At 39.0% G+C, this 19829-nt stretch overlaps 1 protein-coding gene and 1 pseudogene across 1 annotated transcript; one reads left to right on the top strand and one right to left on the bottom strand.

Moving 5' to 3' along the window:
• The first annotated feature begins 921 nt into the window (after positions 1-921).
• LOC140925282 (uncharacterized) lies at positions 922-3783 on the top strand (annotated as a pseudogene).
• A 1315-nt stretch (positions 3784-5098) lies between these two features.
• On the bottom strand, positions 5099-6819 carry LOC140925290 (alanine aminotransferase 2-like). Its single transcript, XM_073375290.1, has 3 exons — positions 6706-6819; positions 5754-5872; positions 5099-5198 (listed from the first exon to the last, which is right to left on the bottom strand). Exons 1-3 carry the CDS (start codon positions 6817-6819, stop codon positions 5099-5101), a joined length of 333 nt encoding a protein of 110 aa, XP_073231391.1.
• Positions 6820-19829: the final 13010 nt, after the last annotated feature.

Raw genomic sequence — 19829 nt, forward strand, 5'->3', positions numbered from 1 at the left:
AAAAATGTTCGATTCGTCTCAATTTTCAACGCTTTTAGTCCATTAATTTTTCTACGATTTTCTGAAGTTGGTTTTTCACCTTTCCGTGACTTCCCAGGTTTGATAACCATTCGTAAAAAAGGACTGCTAAAATGTTTGGCTTCGGATAAAGTAACGGAAAGAGGTTTCGCAAAATGTTGAGTTTTCAGTAAAAGATTAAATAGTATCAAAGATTTTTGGAAGAGTAAAAAGAAGGAGGTATTAAATTCGCATAGACAAAAGGAGATCTAGAATTACAAACCAGTTAAAAATTTTATAGTGCTTCTTAGAAAGAATTTGCAAATCTTTAAAAACAATAGAATTTTGGAGAAAACCGCGGCGTTGTGTTCAAGGAGCGAGATGTTTCTCTCGCTCCTCACTCCTGATATAATATGCCCGCGACACATAAAAGATACAGGGATTAGCTGTGGCGAGCTGAAAGCGACTTACGTCGTTTTCATACATGTATTTTCATATGAGAAATTTTAGTTCCGTTAACTGAGTGAAATTGATCGTATAGATTGCATCAACTTAGTAAACTACGGTATGATATTTTCTTAGCAGTAGTTCTAAAAGTTCCTTGACCATTCGCTGTTAAAAATCAAGAGTTCCCTTTTTACGATAACCTTCATAGTTTACAAAACAGGAAAACACCATTAAACTTCCTTTGTTTCAGCAGAGACGCATTCAGAATAAAAACTAATTAAACCGTTTATCCCAACAACCGATACTGTCGATCAGCGTCCTAATGTATCTCCATTTGTGATCTTTGCGAAACTAACAACAACCTTCTTTGTCCTCGTTCTCAACTGAAATTTTTTTTTTCAAATTCTTCTGAAAGGTAGACAAGCAACAGAGAGAAAAAGGGAATTAAAAGTGTGAAGCGAAAAAAAATTACAAGCCATGATATCATCCTAGTGCATCACCTGGCTCGCTGTATTCCTTACCATGTCTGTTGCTATAGTAACAGTGAACCTTCTATCAATCATTCTTTTTATAAAAAACCACAGTCTTCGCACTCGTGCCATGTATCTAGTTATAAACCTGACCATAGTTGATATGTTTGTCGGAGGATTTTCTCACTTTTCTCTATTTGTAACCTTACTCTACTTAAGCAACATTGTGCAATATCCGCACTTAACCGTGGAACTGATGACATTAACAACCGGTTTTTTCTTCGTCTGGTTTCCTCTGACCTCTCTTACAAACATTGCAGTAATTTCAATTCGTCCCTATACAGCTCTTAGGCATCGCCTCTGCTCATTAAAAAGTGAGTCTACGGGGTAACAATTGCTGCTCTTGTCTGGGTTTTACCCGCAATGTTTATTATACTAATCCATAAGAATCGAATGTTTAACCAACGTCCTATATTTAGCACATCTAGTGGACCTTCAGTCTCTTCATGTGGTAGCTTGGGGCACCCAACGACTGGTTTCTGTGAAATAGCTGTTCGAAGAATTAGAAGCACATATTATCTAGAGATTTCTACAGCTCGAAAGAAGTTAAAAATTTAATAGATGAATGTATCATTCATCTCATTTTTTTGAAGTTTTCAGACCATTAACTTCTATGATTGAAGCTGGGAATGGGATTTTCACTTTTCACTTGTCTTCCCATATTTGGTTATCATTCGCAAAAATGGACTACTTATAATAAATTTTGGGCTTTAAAATCAGTAACAGACAGATGTACATCAGAAAACGTTGAGTTTCTGTATATTTAATAGCATCAAAGATTTTCGAAAAAGTAAAGCGCTAATAAATTCGCATCGGCTGAAGAAGCCCAAGGATGACCAAACAGATACAAATTTTATAGAGTTTCATAGAATGCATTTGCAGAGCTGCTTTTTAAAACAACAATCTTAAAGATATCCTTAAATGGTTTTTTGAGTAAATTTTGGAGAGAGGCGGGCCGGGCGTCGGATATGGTGGGCGGGTTGTAGAGCGATGTTTCTCTCCTCCTCACTATAATATATACTCACCTAAAAATACTTGCAATGGAAAATGTTAAAATACAAGAATTGTCCGAGTTAAGCCGCGACTTAAGGCCCTCTTCAGTCATATTTTCATAAGAAATTTCAGCCCCTTTAACCGAGTGAAATTATTCACGAAGAGTATGCATGAAACATCTATATTTTTCCGGTCTCACTATCGACATTTGATTGTCTTAGAAGGGTTAACTGAAATGATAGTCACATTTTCATTTTGGTGATCAATTACTCCCTATATACCAAACAGACCTTCAATATTTTTAAAGAGCGAAATAAAAATGTTAAAAAAGTATTAATGTAATAGATTCAAATACAATTTTAGACACAGTTAGATTGTTAGTTAACTAGTTAGTTAGTAGTACCCTTTGCATTTTACCACGAACATTTTTTGCTCCTAATCTAATAACATAATGTTTTAAGCTGTATATATCTAGCCGGAGTTTTGAAAACGTTATCGTCAAATCGACCTTTTCCGTCCAACAGTTTTTTTCCGCCAAAAGCTATATCCAAAGTAGCTCATTATAAAAACTAAAAGTGCAAACATCGCCTTTTCAGTCAAATGACTTCAAATTTAGTTAGGTTGGTTTTCCAAAAATCGGTTAGATATACTATAATATATTTTATCAGCAGATGTAGAGCCATTTTCTTTGGAAATGCTGTAAATAAACCGCCACCATTATGATAATGATAATTTTTATTATTTATACTCAGGTGAACGAGCGCTGAGTAGACGTTAAAAGTTTTAAAAACATTCAGCGCTGAAACGAAATTTAATGCCCTCAATTTTTAGTCAACCAATTTATCCTAATCTCCCCTCAAACGTCACTGATATTTTTCCACAGGTGAAAACAAGGGTTTTCACTTCAGCTTTTGCGAAGGCAATTTGAAAAACTGTAAGTTAAAGGTGAGCTTCCTAATTCGTTGAATTATTATTCATGTATCTTCATTACTGTTTGTTCATGCACCTCCTACGTTTCTTTTCTAAGTAATCAAACTTTATTCAATTCAAATTCTTTCTAAAGGTAGACGAACAACAGAAGAGAACGGGTAAAAGTGTGAAGCGAAAAGGAGTAAAAGAAAACAAGTCATGCAATTATCTTCATCCGAGTGCATCACCTGGTTTGCTGTAACCCTTACCGTGTGTGTTGCTATAGTAACAGTGAACCTTCTATCAATCATTCTTTTTATAAAAAACCGCAGTCTTCGCACTCGTGCCATGTACCTAGCTATAAGCCTGACCGTAGCTGATATGTTTGTATTCTCACTTTCATCCATTTCGACTCCTCTCACGATACTCATGCGACATCGTGAAAATGAACTTAAGCCAGGAACTGAAAGTGATAATTAAATTTCTCTTCCTCTGGTTTCCTCTGACCTCTCTAACAAACATTGCAGTCATTTCATTAGATCGGATGCATGCAACAATTCGTCCCTTCAGGCATCGCCTCATCAAAAAGTGGGTCTACGGGGTAACAATTGCTGGTGTCTGGGTTTTATCTGCAATGGTATCAACTGCCAGTATAATACTTGAGCAATATGGGAAGGAATGGTCGTATCATTTTTTCTTGTGGCAATCATACTGTTGTTTGTGTCTTTTAGTTATCTGTGTTTCTTACTCTTCCATTGTTGTTAAATTTTTGTGTGGAGCGCATCCCCAGCGCCATGGTGCAGCCAACAGACAAAGGAAACTGACCGCAACATTATTCATAATGACTATCGTATCCTTACTGATGTGGCTACCACGTGCGGTTCTTGTTTTTCTTTCTATTCAATGAAATTCCTTTCGGCTTCCCTGGAATTAGGACGTTTGCAGTTGTCTTTAACCATTCTATATTTTATGAACTCGCTTGTTAATCCCATCGTTTACACAATCAGAATTACAGAGTTTAGGAAAGCTCTCCTGCTGTTATTTAAACGTCAACGAAGACAATATGCCCGAGATATTCCTCTTCATGCGCTTTGACTTTGTTTTAACAATTGGAAGCCAACTAATGATTTCTTTATCTTCATAAAAAAAAAAAATAATTAAAAAATAATAATAATAATAATAAACCGTAGCTGATTGTAAACTATTATCACGGCTTTTAAAGTTCGATAAAAAGGCTGTAAATAAATGTTGTGGTGCAATTTTTTTCCTTGGTTCAAATGCTTTTTTCCTTTGTTTTAAACTCTGATTCTCAATCGCACATAACCATACCGCAACACAAAGGAAAACAAAAGCTAAACCATTGATGAGTTGAACCACAATATTTTGTCAAATACCACAACTAAATATAGAGCCGGTTAGTAGTCTTGTTTATCTTTTCGTTACGTTTAGTATGCTTCCAAAAATATGAAAAGATATCCTTTACATTTCCTTGTTTAGAGTTAGTCATTATGATTGTGGTCGCAAAACATGAAATATATCCATTATGTACATTAAGCGCAGAAATTGTTTAGTTCTTAATTTGTTATTTTACAACGCGATATCTATTTTAATAATGCGACTTGTTTTGATTGTAAAATACCGCTGTTAGTAAAATCAGTATTCTAAAGAGACTTCAATAAAGTTGCTATTTATACAAACAGGATTTCTTTACGTTCTCATCTGTGTCTGGAATATCACAAGGAATGGGCCGGAAAAACGCTGAAATGGGAAAAGCACACTTCAGTGTCCTAAAGATGGGAAAAGTCAGAAGATTGTTAAAAGTGTCTTTTTTTAACGCCAATTTTAGGAGAGGATTATAAGAATGTTGTTTTTCCTCGTTGTGTGGTTAAGAACATTTGTATACAGCTTGCCAGATACATTCAAGACTCTTTCTGCTACTATTGTTGAACATTTCCGGGTCTTTTTTGGGAGATAATATATAGCCAAATCTGGGAAGGGAAGTCAATTGAAAGACTTTGAAAATCATAGATGAATGAAGAGTCATCAAAACTATTTAGCCTTTCTCGAGAAATAGAAATTTGTAAACAAGTTAGGGTTTTGCTTCTTCAAACATATATTTTACATCAGAAAACTTTCCCCAGATAAATGAGGATGGAGACATACCAAATAGTCTGGATTGAATATTGTCATCACTGGAAACTAAATCCAGTAAATCCATCTTGTCAGTTCGTGTCCTTAAACTGCGCCATGAATTCTTGGTGAAAGGTTCTTAGTCGCTCAAACATTGGAGCGAACGTCTCTTCAGAAGGAAGAATAGTGATCCTACCAAGAAGGATTAAAACATGAAACCGTTTTAAGTTATTTCCTTCGTATGGATAGTGGGTCTGAAAAATCAAAACGTTGGAGATAAAACTTGGTCCAATTTCATCAGGCTTTCACACGCTGACAGAACGTCGCTTTTACAGACAAGTCGCTTTTAGGACGCCTTTTCCCACGTAAGTTTAAGCTCTGGTCCATACCGTATAATCCCGGTTGTAAGCCCTTATATTTGTAAACACCAACTTTATCCCAATTGCAGGCCCTCCACTAAGCCCCCATCACCCCGGCTATGGGCCGATCTGTGTATACCCTTATTGCGTTCGTCAGAACGCATCCTAATTTGGTGTTCCTGTGGTACAAAGGCAGAAATTTGGGGGGCTGGGTGAAAAGAGGGGTCCTTTCAAATTTAAAGGTGCAGTCAATCTAATCGATCTAAATATATTAGACAAGCCTGTGAAAATCTTGTGACACAAGGGCGCAAATGATATCACAGAGAGGTTTTTAAAATCGTCAAAATTCCGACCTGAAGTTGATGGCCCTTGTTAATTCAAATCTTACCTGTAGTAAAAGTTGTTACCGCTGCCTTTCATAGCAAAAACGTGACCAGGAATCATGTAAATTCCAGTTTTCTCCAGCGCCTGCCAACAGTAAAACTCGTCTGCTGGCATTTCCTTGGCCTAAATAACAATGACAATACAAACAACTCAGTAAACTCAAAAAATATCTACACGTTACTTTTGTCCACCCAAAATCCTGACACTTCGCTCACCAAACAGACCACATACATACTTTCCTTGTGAGGGGAATATCTGTATTTCAAAGAGTCCCTCGATAAAGCCTTTACTGGGAGCTGTTTCTAGATCGATACGACATATGGAATTTAGCAATGAAATATGGAAAGTTGAGAAAGTGAAATTTTAACTTTCGCAGGACATTATCAGCAGCCTGAATAAGGTGGGAGCATATAGCGTCCTTTTCACTTTTTCTAACCGAAAAACGCCTTTTATGAAAACTGACACAGCAGGAAACGGGTTGGCATTCTTTTAATATAAGGTGCTTCAACGAGAATCTTAGCTTCTGGATCGAACGTTGTGGATTCCGCATTTTATGCTGAGGATCCCGGATGGCGGGTACTGGATTCAGTATTCCTTGTCCTTGAAACTTGGATTCCAGATTCCAATCGTTAGCGAGCTTTCGGGCTTCATATGCAGAGCAGGCCGCAGCTGTTCAAAAGGTGGATAACGCTATCCACCGGATAAATCTCTATCCAGTGGATAGTGCAATTGGTTTCGCACACACCTATCCACTGTATTTATCCGGTGGATAGAGCTATCCATCTTATGAACAACCGGGTCTGAATTCCGAATTTCAAACCCCTGAACTGATTCCGGATCAGTCTACAAGAAAAAAATTCCCGGGTTCTGGAATTACCGTACACCTAGGATATCCATTACTGACAGTATTCTGCAGTGTGGAACTAGAAATCAGGGCCGGAAACAAGACATGATACCTTGGCTGCCTCGATAGCTTTCTTTGGAAGTGTTATCCTCGGAAACGCATACATTGCACCTGCCACCTCGTTACACTTAACATTTTCCATTGAGTTAAGAACCTCTGTTGTCATCTTTACTTTCTTCCTATAAGAATCCTTGATGGATCGATGTTATATAATACTTCCTGTAAAACTGTGTTACTATAAGCAACCTTGTAAGAAGGGAGGGGAAAATGCAACCTCGTCCCCAGGGCGCTTTTCCCTGACTTTGGAGGTGGGACTCCAAAGCCAGGGAAAAGCGCCCTGCGAACGAGGTTGGGGAAAGTGGTCTTTTAATTGGCGATGGTGAGCAACTTTGTCAGTTCGAGTGCAAAAAATAGGTATTTTCCTCTTATTGTAATGTGTGTTACAAGGTTTTGTCCGATGTTTTAGCTGTTACAACTGAGCAACATTATTGCTTTGCAGTATCATCAACATGGTCCATGTATTTTTATTAACAGGTCTCTAAGTATTGTTATTGACATCAGTTGGATGCAAGCAGTCCTAACAACCCTCTGCCATTTTACGACACTTGCACATCTTTCAAAGAGCCAACTTGCAGAGTGAAACTAAAGTAAGTCATTCCAAGATACAGTTTCTTTGATGATGTGGAAGAAAAATAAATCTACCATCAGAAAGCTCAGAAAAATTGCCGAGCTCTACTAACCGATGAGATTCGAACTCACGACCCTCCGCGTTCTGAGATCACTCGGCTACTGGAGCACTCTATGGCGAGTGGGTTGTAATTTAATCACGACCTTTGAAACTAGTTTACCAGAGTTGTTGCTATTTTTAAGGGTTTGAATTGGTAAAACTACCGTAACGGGTAACTTGGAAAAAAAAATCGCAAAAAACTAATTATTAAGTTGTTTTGCTTTGTATTTTTAGCAAGTCATCAAAGCCCTTAGATGTTGTTGCCATTGATCATTTTCCCTCCATATTTGCTCAAATTAACTGAGGTGTGCTTTGACTATCTTAAAAATGCACCAAAAGTAGTTTTTCTCCTTATTCCCGGGCTGTGATGATGAGTGGAAAGTAAAACATTCAAATAAGCTAAGAGAACTTTTATGTTTTAGGGCTTTTCTGTTCTCTTGAATGAGCCTATAGGCTGGATGACGTTCAAATTGCTGCAAGGGACTTAGGTAAAAGGTGACTGATCAATTGGTCTGCTTGAAATGTACCTGAACGCCGGCAGTTACGGCGCGGGCAGGATATAGAAATCAAAGAATAAGTCCACACCAGGGTGTCATAACTCGGAAAGGTTATCGCTGGCATTGAAAGAGCCTTTAAAACCGCTGAGCCTGAGAAACTTCTCGGCTACGTGTATTGTGTGGGGTCACTCTGCGTAGCGGGCGGGATTTAGCTAAGCGTGCCGAAGTGCTTTTTGTTTCAGCAGTACAGCAGTGAGAAGAACATAACCTGCATGACAGGCGCTTAATGAGCCAAGCGGAGCGAACGCGATATTTCGCGCGGAGCGCGACACGAGCCGCGCGAAATATCGCGTTCGCCCCGCTTGGCTCATAAAGCGCCTGTCATGCAGGCTAAAAGAAAAGGTCTTTAGACCCGGGAGCCGCCCAAGGGGCCTTGGCGCTAGTTACGCGCGTAAGAGGAGCACGCGCCGAAGAGCACTCCACCCACTAGCCTGTGTACAGACCCCTCCTCCCCTCAGGAAGGGGAGAGGGGTCTGTACACAGGCTATCCCCCCGTCATGAAACTCCCCCGCCATTCTCCTAGGGGCGCATTACAGCCGAAATATATACAGAGGTATAAGGCCTCTGGCGGTCCAGTTAAAGCCTATGAGTTCTTCGACCTCCTAGTTTAAGGCGGATCATTGCGTCGGAGAGTTGTAAAGTCCGTGATATGAGCCAGTCATCTTGTATTAGTTCTTAGGAATGATTTTGTTGCTTTGCTTTACACAGGTTGATTCTTATCCCGTGTGGGTGAATGCCAAGAAAATGTTTGACCTAAAATCGGCAGAAGCCGAGGCTCTTCTTAAAAAATAAGAAAAACAACAGATGGCAACGCTATCTACGTGAACTGGAATATATGCATCAGAAGAGAATAATACAGACGCATCTGGCTTGCAAAAATTAAAATGGTAGAGGCAATAAAAAGATTCTACTTTTGACATTTAAGTGCTTATATGGTCAAGCTCCTACTTACTTACAGCGGTTACCACTAACACGCGCCTTTGAAGGTTTTTTTTCTCTGTTTAAACCTGAGTTTCGTGGAGGTCAATCAACTGTTTCCATGGTTTCCCACGCGCTCTGATAAAGAAGGTTCCCTCATCGCTGAATGAAGGGGTGGGGTGTGTAGAAAACGAAGACCTAAGACCTAAGACCCAAAAACGAAGACCCCCCTCAAAATCACTTATAAATATCTAGAAACGGGTATCTCGACCTTAGATGTGTAAGAAACAACAATATCTTCAATTATACAAAATTTCGACCAGGGTCTTCGTTTTCTACACAATCCCCCCTGTGTGTAGAAAACGAAGACCCCCCTCAAGATCACTTGGAAACGGCTGGAAACTCCTGTTAACGACTTCTAAACACTAAAGGAGTATAAGAAACAAAACGGCTCCTGACGATTTCCAGTTATACAAAATTTCGACCAGGGTCTTCTTTTTCTACACAATACCCGGTGTGTAGAAAACGAAGACCCCCCTCAAGATCACTTGGAAACGGCTGGAAACTCCTGATAACGACTTCTAAACACTAAAGGAGTATAAGAAACAACACGGCTCCTGACGATTTCCAGTTATACAAAATTTCGACCAGGGTCTTCGTTTTCTACACAATCCCCCCGGTGTGTAGAAAACGTAGACTCCTCTCAAAATCACTTGGAAACGGCTGGAAACTCCTGATAACGACTTCTAAACACTAAAGGAGTATAAGAAACGACACGGCTCCTGATGATTTTCAGTTATACAAAATTTTGACCAGGGTCTTCGTCTGAGTTTTCTGCGGAATCATCCTTTGCTGTAAAGTGTTCGAAGTCATGTCTTCCGTGATCGCCATGAAAATGCCCCGTTCCAGTCACTTATTTCAGTGTCCTTCGGAAAAGCCCTGCGCAGAAGAGAAACGCTTCCCCAATAAAATTCTAGACTATTCACAGCTCTTGAGTTCTACTCTAAACATCACACAGGAAGGATGTGAGAAACTGCAACGAGTGCAAGCACAAGGGAGCGTTGTCGTAGGGAAAAGAAAGGTCTTACGTCTTCTCCTTATTCAGTGGACCCGCTTACTACGGACACTTTCTATGGTGTCTGTATTAACGAGGATTGACTGTACCGCGAGTATAAGGAGTATTATAATGATGAATTCTACAAAGTAAAACTAAAATGAAACAGAAACACTTTCCATAGAAAAGTCAATATGTATTTAATTAGGAAAATATCAGAGGCACCCAACGAGAATATAGTTCAAAACCGCTTGCAATGAACATAGCATTGTTAAACGTATTTTAGTATTTAAACGGTAGATATAAGCATATTTTTATCCCCTAAAAATTTTTCATCTGTTCGAATTTCCTAGCTGAAAGGCTAGTGATCCGAAAATAATGGGGATCAAAACTTACCTTTTCGAAAATTTCAGCCTGAAAAAGGGCCCCCCAAATCCTAGGAGAGGCAGGCAAGCAAGACATTTTACAACAAATGTTTCGAAAATGCTAGATCTCAAATCGTCTTCCGAACAGATATTTTCCGAAGATTGACGTTGGGTGCCCCTGAAAATATTACATACATTGTAAGATATGGATTTCGGATTTCTTCTGACATTAAATAACCACGTGACTCGGGATATCTTAATGTTGTCATGGGTTTAATCTCCAATCTTGTTTCTATAAACGTCAACATTTTCATCTGAAAAATACGAGTCTTCAAGTCTCTGCTCACAGTCACGTCTTTATTACTGACGATAGAAACCTCAAGCAACCACAACAAGAACGTCAAGAACGTTAACAAAACATGAACAAACAATGTTTATAACACTCATCTGACTCATTCATTTATCTACAGTGGAACCTCGATTTAACGAACCTCTATATCACGAACGATTTTCTTCAGCCCGGCAAAAATTACAGTAAAATGTAGGAAACAGAACCTCGATTTAACCAATCTCCATTTAAAAATCCTCGTTATAAATACAACTAACACAATCCAGAATCCTAATCGTAAGATATACCTCGATATAACGAAGAAATGTCAACATATGATAAAGAAGAAAGCCAAATAGACCAACAAGGATAAAATCTATGCGTATAGCAGTTTTAAGCAGTTTTGTTTTCCTTTTCTTGAGTTTCTAGTGCCGTATAGCTCGGTATTTCACCACGTATAATTACAGTAATTGTTCAGATCCGGGAATACTGGGTTTTGTAAATTAATCATTAACTATACCTCTGTAAAACGACCATTTTGGTTGATTTCCGAAAATTGGTTACAAACAAACAAACAAATACCGTATTAATTCGAGTAAACGACGCCCTCGAATAAACGCCACACCTATTCACAAGAATGAGGCTAATAAGAAAAAGCTCGGTACAACTTGATAATTTACACCATCCAGACATTTACGATCCTATATCAGCAAAATGAGGGAGACATTGGTGAACCTTTAAATTACATAATATTTACAAACGATTTACACTAACTGTTGTCATTGATTTTTAAAAAACGATTTCGAAATAAAAGGCACCCTCGAATAAACGCCGCATTGGAAACGCGGAGAAACCAGAGTTTCGTTCACGGCACTGCCCAGATCGGAGGGATATATTTTTTCATACCTACAAGAAAATATAATTTCTCGTGAAACGTTTTTATTTGCCTATGGAAGTTAAAATTTCAAACAGGAAAGGAGCTACATTATGGCCACTCACAAAAAATGTTCTGACTGTTTGATTGTACGAAAGCGTCTTGAAACTCGCTCCTGAGATACTTCCTGACTACTTCAAAAGACTTCCAGACTACTTCAAAGAATCAGCGACATGGGACGGAATTTCAACATAATCCCAATTGAAATAGGGGAATCTCTTAATGATGCAATGATGTAATTGGAAATCTTCAGGAGCCGTGTCGTTTCTTACGCTCCTTTAGTGCCTAGAAGACGTTAAAAGCAGTTTCCAGCCGTTTCCAAGTGATTTTGAGGGGGGTCTTCGTTTTCTACACGCCGGAGGGGGGGGGGGGGGGGGGATTGTGTAGAAAACGAAGACCCTGGTCGAAATTTTGTATAACTGAAAATCTTCAGGAGCCGTGTTGTTTCTTGTACTCCTTTAGTGTTTAGAAGTCGTTAAATGCAGTTTCCAGCCGTTTCCAAGTGATTTTGAGGGGGGTCTTCGTTTCCTACACACCGGGTATTGTGTAGAAAACGAAGACCCTGGTCGAAATTTTGTATAATTGAAGATATTGTTGTTTCTTACACATCTAAGGTCGATATACCCCTTTCCAGACATTTATAAGTGATTTTGAGGGGGGTCTTCGTTTTTGGGTCTTAGGTCGTAGGTCTTCGTTTTCTACCCACCCAGCTAGAGTGGCACTCGGCTATCGCCTCGTGCGACTCTTACGCTTCTTTCGTGCTTAACAACCCCCGGCGTGCATCCATAACTCCATGGCTGCACGCTGCACATTTACCATTTCTAAAATCGCCACTCGTGGCTTCGGCCTACGGGCCGAAGGATCCCGCCTCCCGCGAGAAAAACCTCTGGTACCCAGGGTAAGAGGAACAAGCTTTATTTGTTAAATCGGCTATCCCATGGCAGGCATTAGAGGCGTCAGCTGACTAAGTATTGTATTATTCACTGCTTTTATCTGTATCACGAAAAACTACGGTTGAAATTGTTACATTTTAGTTAAAACCTGGAACGAGTTAAAGCCTGAGCACTAGAGACAGGCTGAATAAAAGAATAATACACCGCTAACAGAGGCTGGCAAAACGATGCAAGCGCTTTTAATGAAGGTGCTTGAGCCCATAATATAACCACACAAAATTGCCTGGACTAGACTGGTCGGCGTCAAGTGTAATGCATTTACGGGGGGGGGGGGGTCTAATAATCTCCATGAGATTCAAGTAAAATAATGTAATAATAATAATAAAAAAGAAATAAAAGAAATACATTTTGGTTCGCATATAAATAAAATAAATAAAATAATAAAAAATAAATAAAATAATAATTTAATAATAACTTGTTTGCCGAACTGCTTTTCAAAGTTATTGTTTTTGTTTGTTAAGTTTGATATAATGTTTGGGAGATATTTTTGTTTGATATGAAGCTGTGATTAATTTTGTCATTCACAACTAAATTCTCAAGTTCCATAGTGAATAAAGACTCGTTCTTGCCATTATTAACCATTACATTTTTACCCAAATTTGATTAGTGCATAAACTGCTTTTTTTTTTTCACTCAGTCCTGCTACCATTATTTATTGACCACATAGTTTTTTCTGGGTTAAGTTACAGTTAAGGAGCTTACCTTTGAAAACTTTAATGATTCACCGCCAGGCTTGGGAGGATTGCAAGTGAGTCCCATGACTACCTTGGGTTAGAAACCAAGCGTAATGAATACAGACTGAGTACCTTCAAGAGACTATAAAGGGGACAGAGAGGGCATCCCCCATATACATCCTATTCCATAGGTAATTCGTCTCGAGTTATTTTTAGAATCGGGATAAAGTTACCTCGCGCGAGGCGTGGATGTTTCGTGGAGGTTTCGCATGACCAAACGCCGTGCAAAACATGTCGGGCGAGAGGCAATGAAAGCGTTAGATCGAGAGCATCCCTGAATATTGAAGCGAAATGAGTCGGCGCTCACCTGGGAAAAAGGAATCGCTGGACTCTTTGACAACCCGTGAAATCAGTTTAACTCGAAGTTGTCGTAACCTCAGTGCTTTAATAAAATGAGAAATTTCGCCGGTCTATTGAAACCGGTGGTTTGTACAATTTAGGGAGTTTAAGATCCAACGACGCGGACGACAACTAGAACGTCAAAAAAACAATAGGTTTAATTAGCAAAACAACAACTTCGCACGTGCAACACACTTTTTTGTTCATTTCTTTCCCGTTTTTGCACGACTACGACGTGAAAATGCCTAATTTCGCGTTTTATGGAGGACGTAAATAAGCAACGACGAAATTTTATTTCTCTTTCTGAGCTTGAATATGGTCCCTTGAAATTCAGCTTTAGGAAGGTTCGCCTACAATTGACAAAGTAAGTGGGTAGGATAATCGCTATAAAGACTGAAAAAAATAAACATCAAACCAGAAATTGCTCTCTTCAAACTGTAAATTATAAATGATCCTGAGAGAATATTCAGTGTGTTAGGATTTCCCTGCTCTACTGTTAGCTCTATACAAGAGAGGAAGGGCGATTCTTTTTTAATTTCGGTTTCGCTGACACAGCTTTCGCAGAAATCTCGCTCTAGTCGTTTTCGTCGACAAAAGGAATAGCAAAATCGCTCTCCTCGTCTTCCCCCATTTTGTTCTGCGTCATTTCGTGAAGGACGCGTGGCTCTCAGCGTGGGTCATCCACGCGGAACACATTCGCGCTATGTGACTGGCTGTTGTCTAATCCCCCCTTGAGATCTGTGGTGTTAAAAATAACTCGAGACGAATTACCTATGGAATAGGGTGTATATGGGGGATGCCCTCTCTGTCCCCTTTATAGTCTCTTGGTACCTTACAATAAAGCACTAACAGCTTCCTCTGCAGGCGCTTCGAGACTCGCGCGACATAAGGCGAAAGACTGGAAATAAGAGAAGCGCGAAGCTTTATGGGAGGAGTAAGAAAGGAGACCAAAGCCATCTTTCACCATTCCGCCGTTCTTTACGCGTAGTGTGAGAGACGCCTAAGTGTGATGAAGTTACATCTGAACTATCGCAATTTTTTGCTTAACTGCCTAATACCCTGACCACCATAGAACAAAACAAAACAACAACAGGAAAAAACAACAACACAAAGCAAATATAACGAAAAGAGAAACACAAGCAGCCAGGCTTGTCTAGGACATGGCAGATGTTAATAAATCATCGTAGAAGTACTAACGAAGTACTAAGGTAACTAAGGTCCTTCCAAGTATTCAAACTGGAAATTTTGGACTAGGGTTTGAGGCAGCCCTTTCATTAGGGACCTCTGTCCCATTTCACTACATGACATACATTATTCGTACCTGTTCTATAGTGGAAGGGCAACTTCTTGCACTCAGGTAAGTTTTAACTCGAGACCTGAGTTGATCATTGAATCCTACGAGCTCTATATATACTCCCAGACGCTGTTGAAGCCAAAGTATTGACAAGCCAAACACATACGTACAAGCTCGGTAGAGTGTGATACGTGACCAAACATTTTTGCTCCGGATGAGAATCTAGGAGATAAGCGTTGGCTTCGTGTATATTTCTCTCTGTAAAGGCTGCATTAGATGTCATTTGCTCATAAAGATGTTCTTTGGGTGATGCAGTGGCGGGTTTACCTTGCAACTGAACAAAAGGCAGAATTTCTTTCCACACTTTATTGTTTTTGTATCGATTTGTAGTAAAGCCGACTTCTGTTCGGCAAATTTAACCTCCGAGGTAATTTTTTTCAATGAGATTGTGAGGGTAGCCTCTAGTACGAACGCTTGTGAGTTAAATGAGTGGTTTGTTCTAAAACTGTAAGGTCTTCACCTTTCATGAGACCTTTCTGATCTTTTCTGGAGCTAAATCAAGCGCGAAATTTCTCAAGGTCCAAAGTGCACTTCCCAGATCTTGAAGTCTGCTGTAATTGGTCTACGTTTTTTCCCGCTCAAATCAGCAGACGTTAGTGGGGCAGGAACGCGTGAAGAACCCCTCAGAACGTCTGCGTGGGAGGCTAGCGCTCCAGTTACTATATGCATGGCAACTTCTTCTGAATCCAGAGGGTGTTGGCTTAAGGCCAACTTCAACTGTATAATTTTAATAGTATGATGTTTCTAAGACAAATCTGCCATATTTCATGTCTACGTGCATTCATTTGCGCCAATGTGCAAAGGTATTAAGTTGAATTTACTATCGACATTTATTTATATTTTGTCTTTCCTTAGACTTGGGGATCTAGCCTGCAAACCAGCTACTACTCTACAGACAGATTCTCAACTAAATTAGCTAGTGGCGTGTTGTGGTCAAAGATACATTATAAAAATGGAAGGTGGCAGGCAAGATGTCTGTTTCAATGCTTTTCTTCACAAAACGCTGGACATTTTTCTGTTATTTAATTTTAATCCGCTAACAACACGCACGCACACTTTGGATTGCACTGGATTCGGGTCCTTGTCAGTGGAACGTGGATTCCGGATTCTAGTCATTAGCAAGATTTCGGACTTCCCGAAGAGCTGAATTCCGAAACCAAAGCCCAGGATTCTGGAATACGGATTACCTTGTTTAGGATGATTGGCATAACATGGCCGACTTCCAAAGAGATATCCATTATATTATTTTGCAGTGCGGTTCTAGAAATCAAGGCCGGAAACAAAACTTGACACCGTGGCTGCCTGGATAGCTTGCTTTGGAAGTGTTATTCTTGGAAACGCATACATTGCACCTGCCACCACGTTACACTTAACATTTTCCACCGAGTTAAGAACTTCCGTTATTATCTTTGCTTTCTTCTTGTAAGAATCCTTGATGAGTGTTACTTCCTTCACAACGTGTTAACCAAAAAAAATAAAATAAAATAATACATTAGGCATAGATATAAAAAGAATGGAGATTCCCGGCCTTTTATAATTTCCTAGTGAGTCGCACTTGAAGATCATTTTCTATGCATTTAGGAAGATTGCCAAATATTTCGGGAATAAATCGGGATTTTTTTGTTTTGGAGGCAATGTCAAAAATGTTTGGGTGATAATACAATACAATACAATTCAATGAAATGCAAAGCAAAGCAATGCAACGCAATGCAATACAATACAATGCTATAACTTTTATTTAACGCGGTCAAACGTGCTTCACTAGCTAAATAACTACTTTACAGATATGAAGGAAGAAGGTTTAAATTGTTACAATTCAGATAAAACCTGAAACATGTTATAACCGTAGCGACTTATGAGACATCCTTAAAAATAAGAGCACAAAACAGGAAAGGTCTAATTATTCCGATAGGATTCATTCAAATAGTGTAATAAAAAAAACTAAAAGAAATACGTTTTGGCGCGCAAATAATAGCGGTGCCCTGTCAAGAGGAACGCATTCTCTCGCCGCTAATCCCTACGCGGGCCAAAGGAACTGTAGTAAATGGTGTTCTTTCTTTATGCTATCTTGCACTTTTGTTTTCCTTGGCAAACTTTTATCAAAGAAATTCAGGAAAAATTCAGGAACTATTGACATGAAATAAGTTATAATTTGAAACTGTGGGGATACCTTGAATGATGCACGGAGGCGAAATAATCGTTGTGTGTGTCCATCAAATAGGGTCGATTGGTTGTGGGTTGATTAAAAAAGGAAGTTCAAGTTAACAAAAAGCCTAATTTAGCAGCAAATTTTTAGTTATTTAATGATGGCCAAGACAATTATTCATGTTTTAATAAACTGAAGTTTAACAGTGAAATATTATTTTCCAAAACAGATGTGCAGATAATTTATCAGACCGTATAAGTCAAGGGAAGATTTTTCGCTGGAGTTACCTCCAACGCAGACGTCTTTTACAATCCGAACTTATATTTTCCAAACAAAAAATATAGATATACGTTTTTGCTTGATCAGTGGGGACATCCAGCATAGCATTTTGCGAAAATAGGGTGTGTATGGGGGATGCCGTCTCTCTCCCCTTTATCCTCTCTTGGCGGAAAAAATAACAAGCAAAAGCAAATATTTTAAAAGTATTTTATCTTAAAAGCAATACTTCCCAAAACTGGTGTGCAGATAATTTTAAGACCGTATTTATCGAGCCGGAATTCGGAAGATTATTCTTTGCCGGAAAAACATCCAACGCAGACGCCTCAATTCACAAGCCTAACTGATATTTCGCAAAGCCTTTTTTTCCGCTTTGTCATCTGAGACATCCAGCAAACTGCATTTTGTGAAAGGTTAGATGCACACAAGAGATAAAACCTAACCGTAGCGGCTTATGAGACATCCTTAAAATAAGAGCACAAAACAGGAAAGGTCTAATTATTCCCATGGGATTCATGCAAATAGTGTAATCAAAAAACTAAAAGAAATACATTTTGGCGCGCAAATAATAGCGGTGCCCTGGCGATCGAGAGGAACGCATTCACTCGCCGCCAGTCCCTACGCAGGCCAAAGGATTTGTAGTAAATGGTGTTCTTTCTTTGTACTATCCTGCAGTTCTATTTTCCTTGGCATACTTTTATCAAAGAAATTCAAGAAAAATTCAGGAACTATTGACATGAAATAAGTTATAATTTGAAACTGTGGGGATACCTTGAATGATGCACGGAGGCGAAATAATCGTTGTGTGTGTCCATCAAATAGGGTCGATTGGTTGTGGGCTGATTAAAAAAGGAAGTTCAAGTTAACAAAAGCATAATTCAGCAGCAAATTTTTAGTTATTTAGTAGAGATAGATATAATAGGGGTAAAAAATGATGGCCAAGACAATTATTCATGGTAAAGTGAAGTTTAATAGTGAAATATTATTTCCCAAAACAGATGTGCAGATAATTTATACGACCGTATAAATCAAGGGAAGATTATTTTTCGCTGGGGTTACCTCCAACGCAGACGTCTTTTACAATCCGAACTGATATTTTCCAAACAAAAACTATAGATATACGTTTTTGCTTGATCAGTGGGGACATCCAGCATAGCATTTTGCGAAAGGTTAGTTATTTATTTATAAACAAAACGAAACGGCCGAACAAATTAAAACTAGCCTGTACACAGACGTTGTTTTCTTTTTCTTTTCGTTCTTTTCGAGAACATCGGCGAGCGAGAACGAGGGCGGAGCGCAAGAAAGAAAACTAAAGAATTTTCTCCTTTCCCAGCCCTAACCCCTTCCGCTGGCGGTCAGCAAATACCCCGCGGTTTTTGTTTTTTATCAAACGCGCTGGATGGACTTTGAAGAGAAAATAGAGGGTCTGTGAACAGGCTAGAACAAAACGAAACATATTAAAGGTTTTTACTGTGGTATCATGCAGTCAGTGAGCATAAATTTATTGTTAAACATACCAGTTGTAGAGCGATAGATATACTTATCTTAAACAAATCATTATTTGCCAGCCTGTTTGAAGTATGGTAAAAGCAAAGTTTTTTTGCCCTATATCTAATAATCTCATCGTGTTCAATACAGGACAGCACAAGTTAAGGACAATCTTTACAAACACCTTTAAGTATGAAAAAATTTGCCTCATTCAGTTCAAATTTTCCAGGGGGGGATAATATTTGGTAAAATATTGAACTATTTGCGAGTTTTTATCGTTGTAGAATTTATATCGCGTTTTGTTTTAGAACGTGTTATATATTATGCGGAAACAAGAGAGGATAAAAGGGACAGAGAAGGCATCCCCCATACACACCCTATTCCCTAGGTAATTCGTCTCGAGTTATTTTTAGAATCGGGATAAAGTTACCTCGCGCGCTGCGTGGATGTTTCGTGGAGTTTTCGCATGACTAAACGCCGTGCAAAACATGTCGGGCGAAAGGCAACGAAAGCGTAAAGAGATCGAGAGCATTCCTGAATATTGAAGAGAAATGAGTCGCCGCTCACCTGGGAAAAGGGAATCGCTGGACTCTGACAACCCGTGAAATCAGTTTAACTCGACGTTGTCGTAGCCTCAGTGCTTTAATAAAATGAGAACTTTCACCGGTCTATTGAAACCGGTCGTTTATACAATAAAGCAAGTAGGACGCCAAGTGTTGTTTTTGTTTGAATAATAAAAGACTAATAAAAGAATAAATTATCAAACCAGAAATTGCTCTCTTCAAACTGTACATTATAAATGATCCTGAGAGAATATTCAGTGTGTTAAGGATTTCCCTGCTGTACTGTTAGCTCTATACAAAAGAAGAAGGGCGATTCTTTTTTAATTTCCGTTTCGCTGACACAGCTTTAACAGAAATCTCTCTTTAGTCGTTTTCGTCGACAAAACGAATAGCAATATCACTCTCCGCGTCTTTCGCCATTTTTTTCAGCGTTAATTCTT

This window comes from Porites lutea, chromosome 2, assembly GCF_958299795.1.
Source record: "Porites lutea chromosome 2, jaPorLute2.1, whole genome shotgun sequence".
NCBI lineage: Eukaryota > Metazoa > Cnidaria > Anthozoa > Scleractinia > Poritidae > Porites > Porites lutea.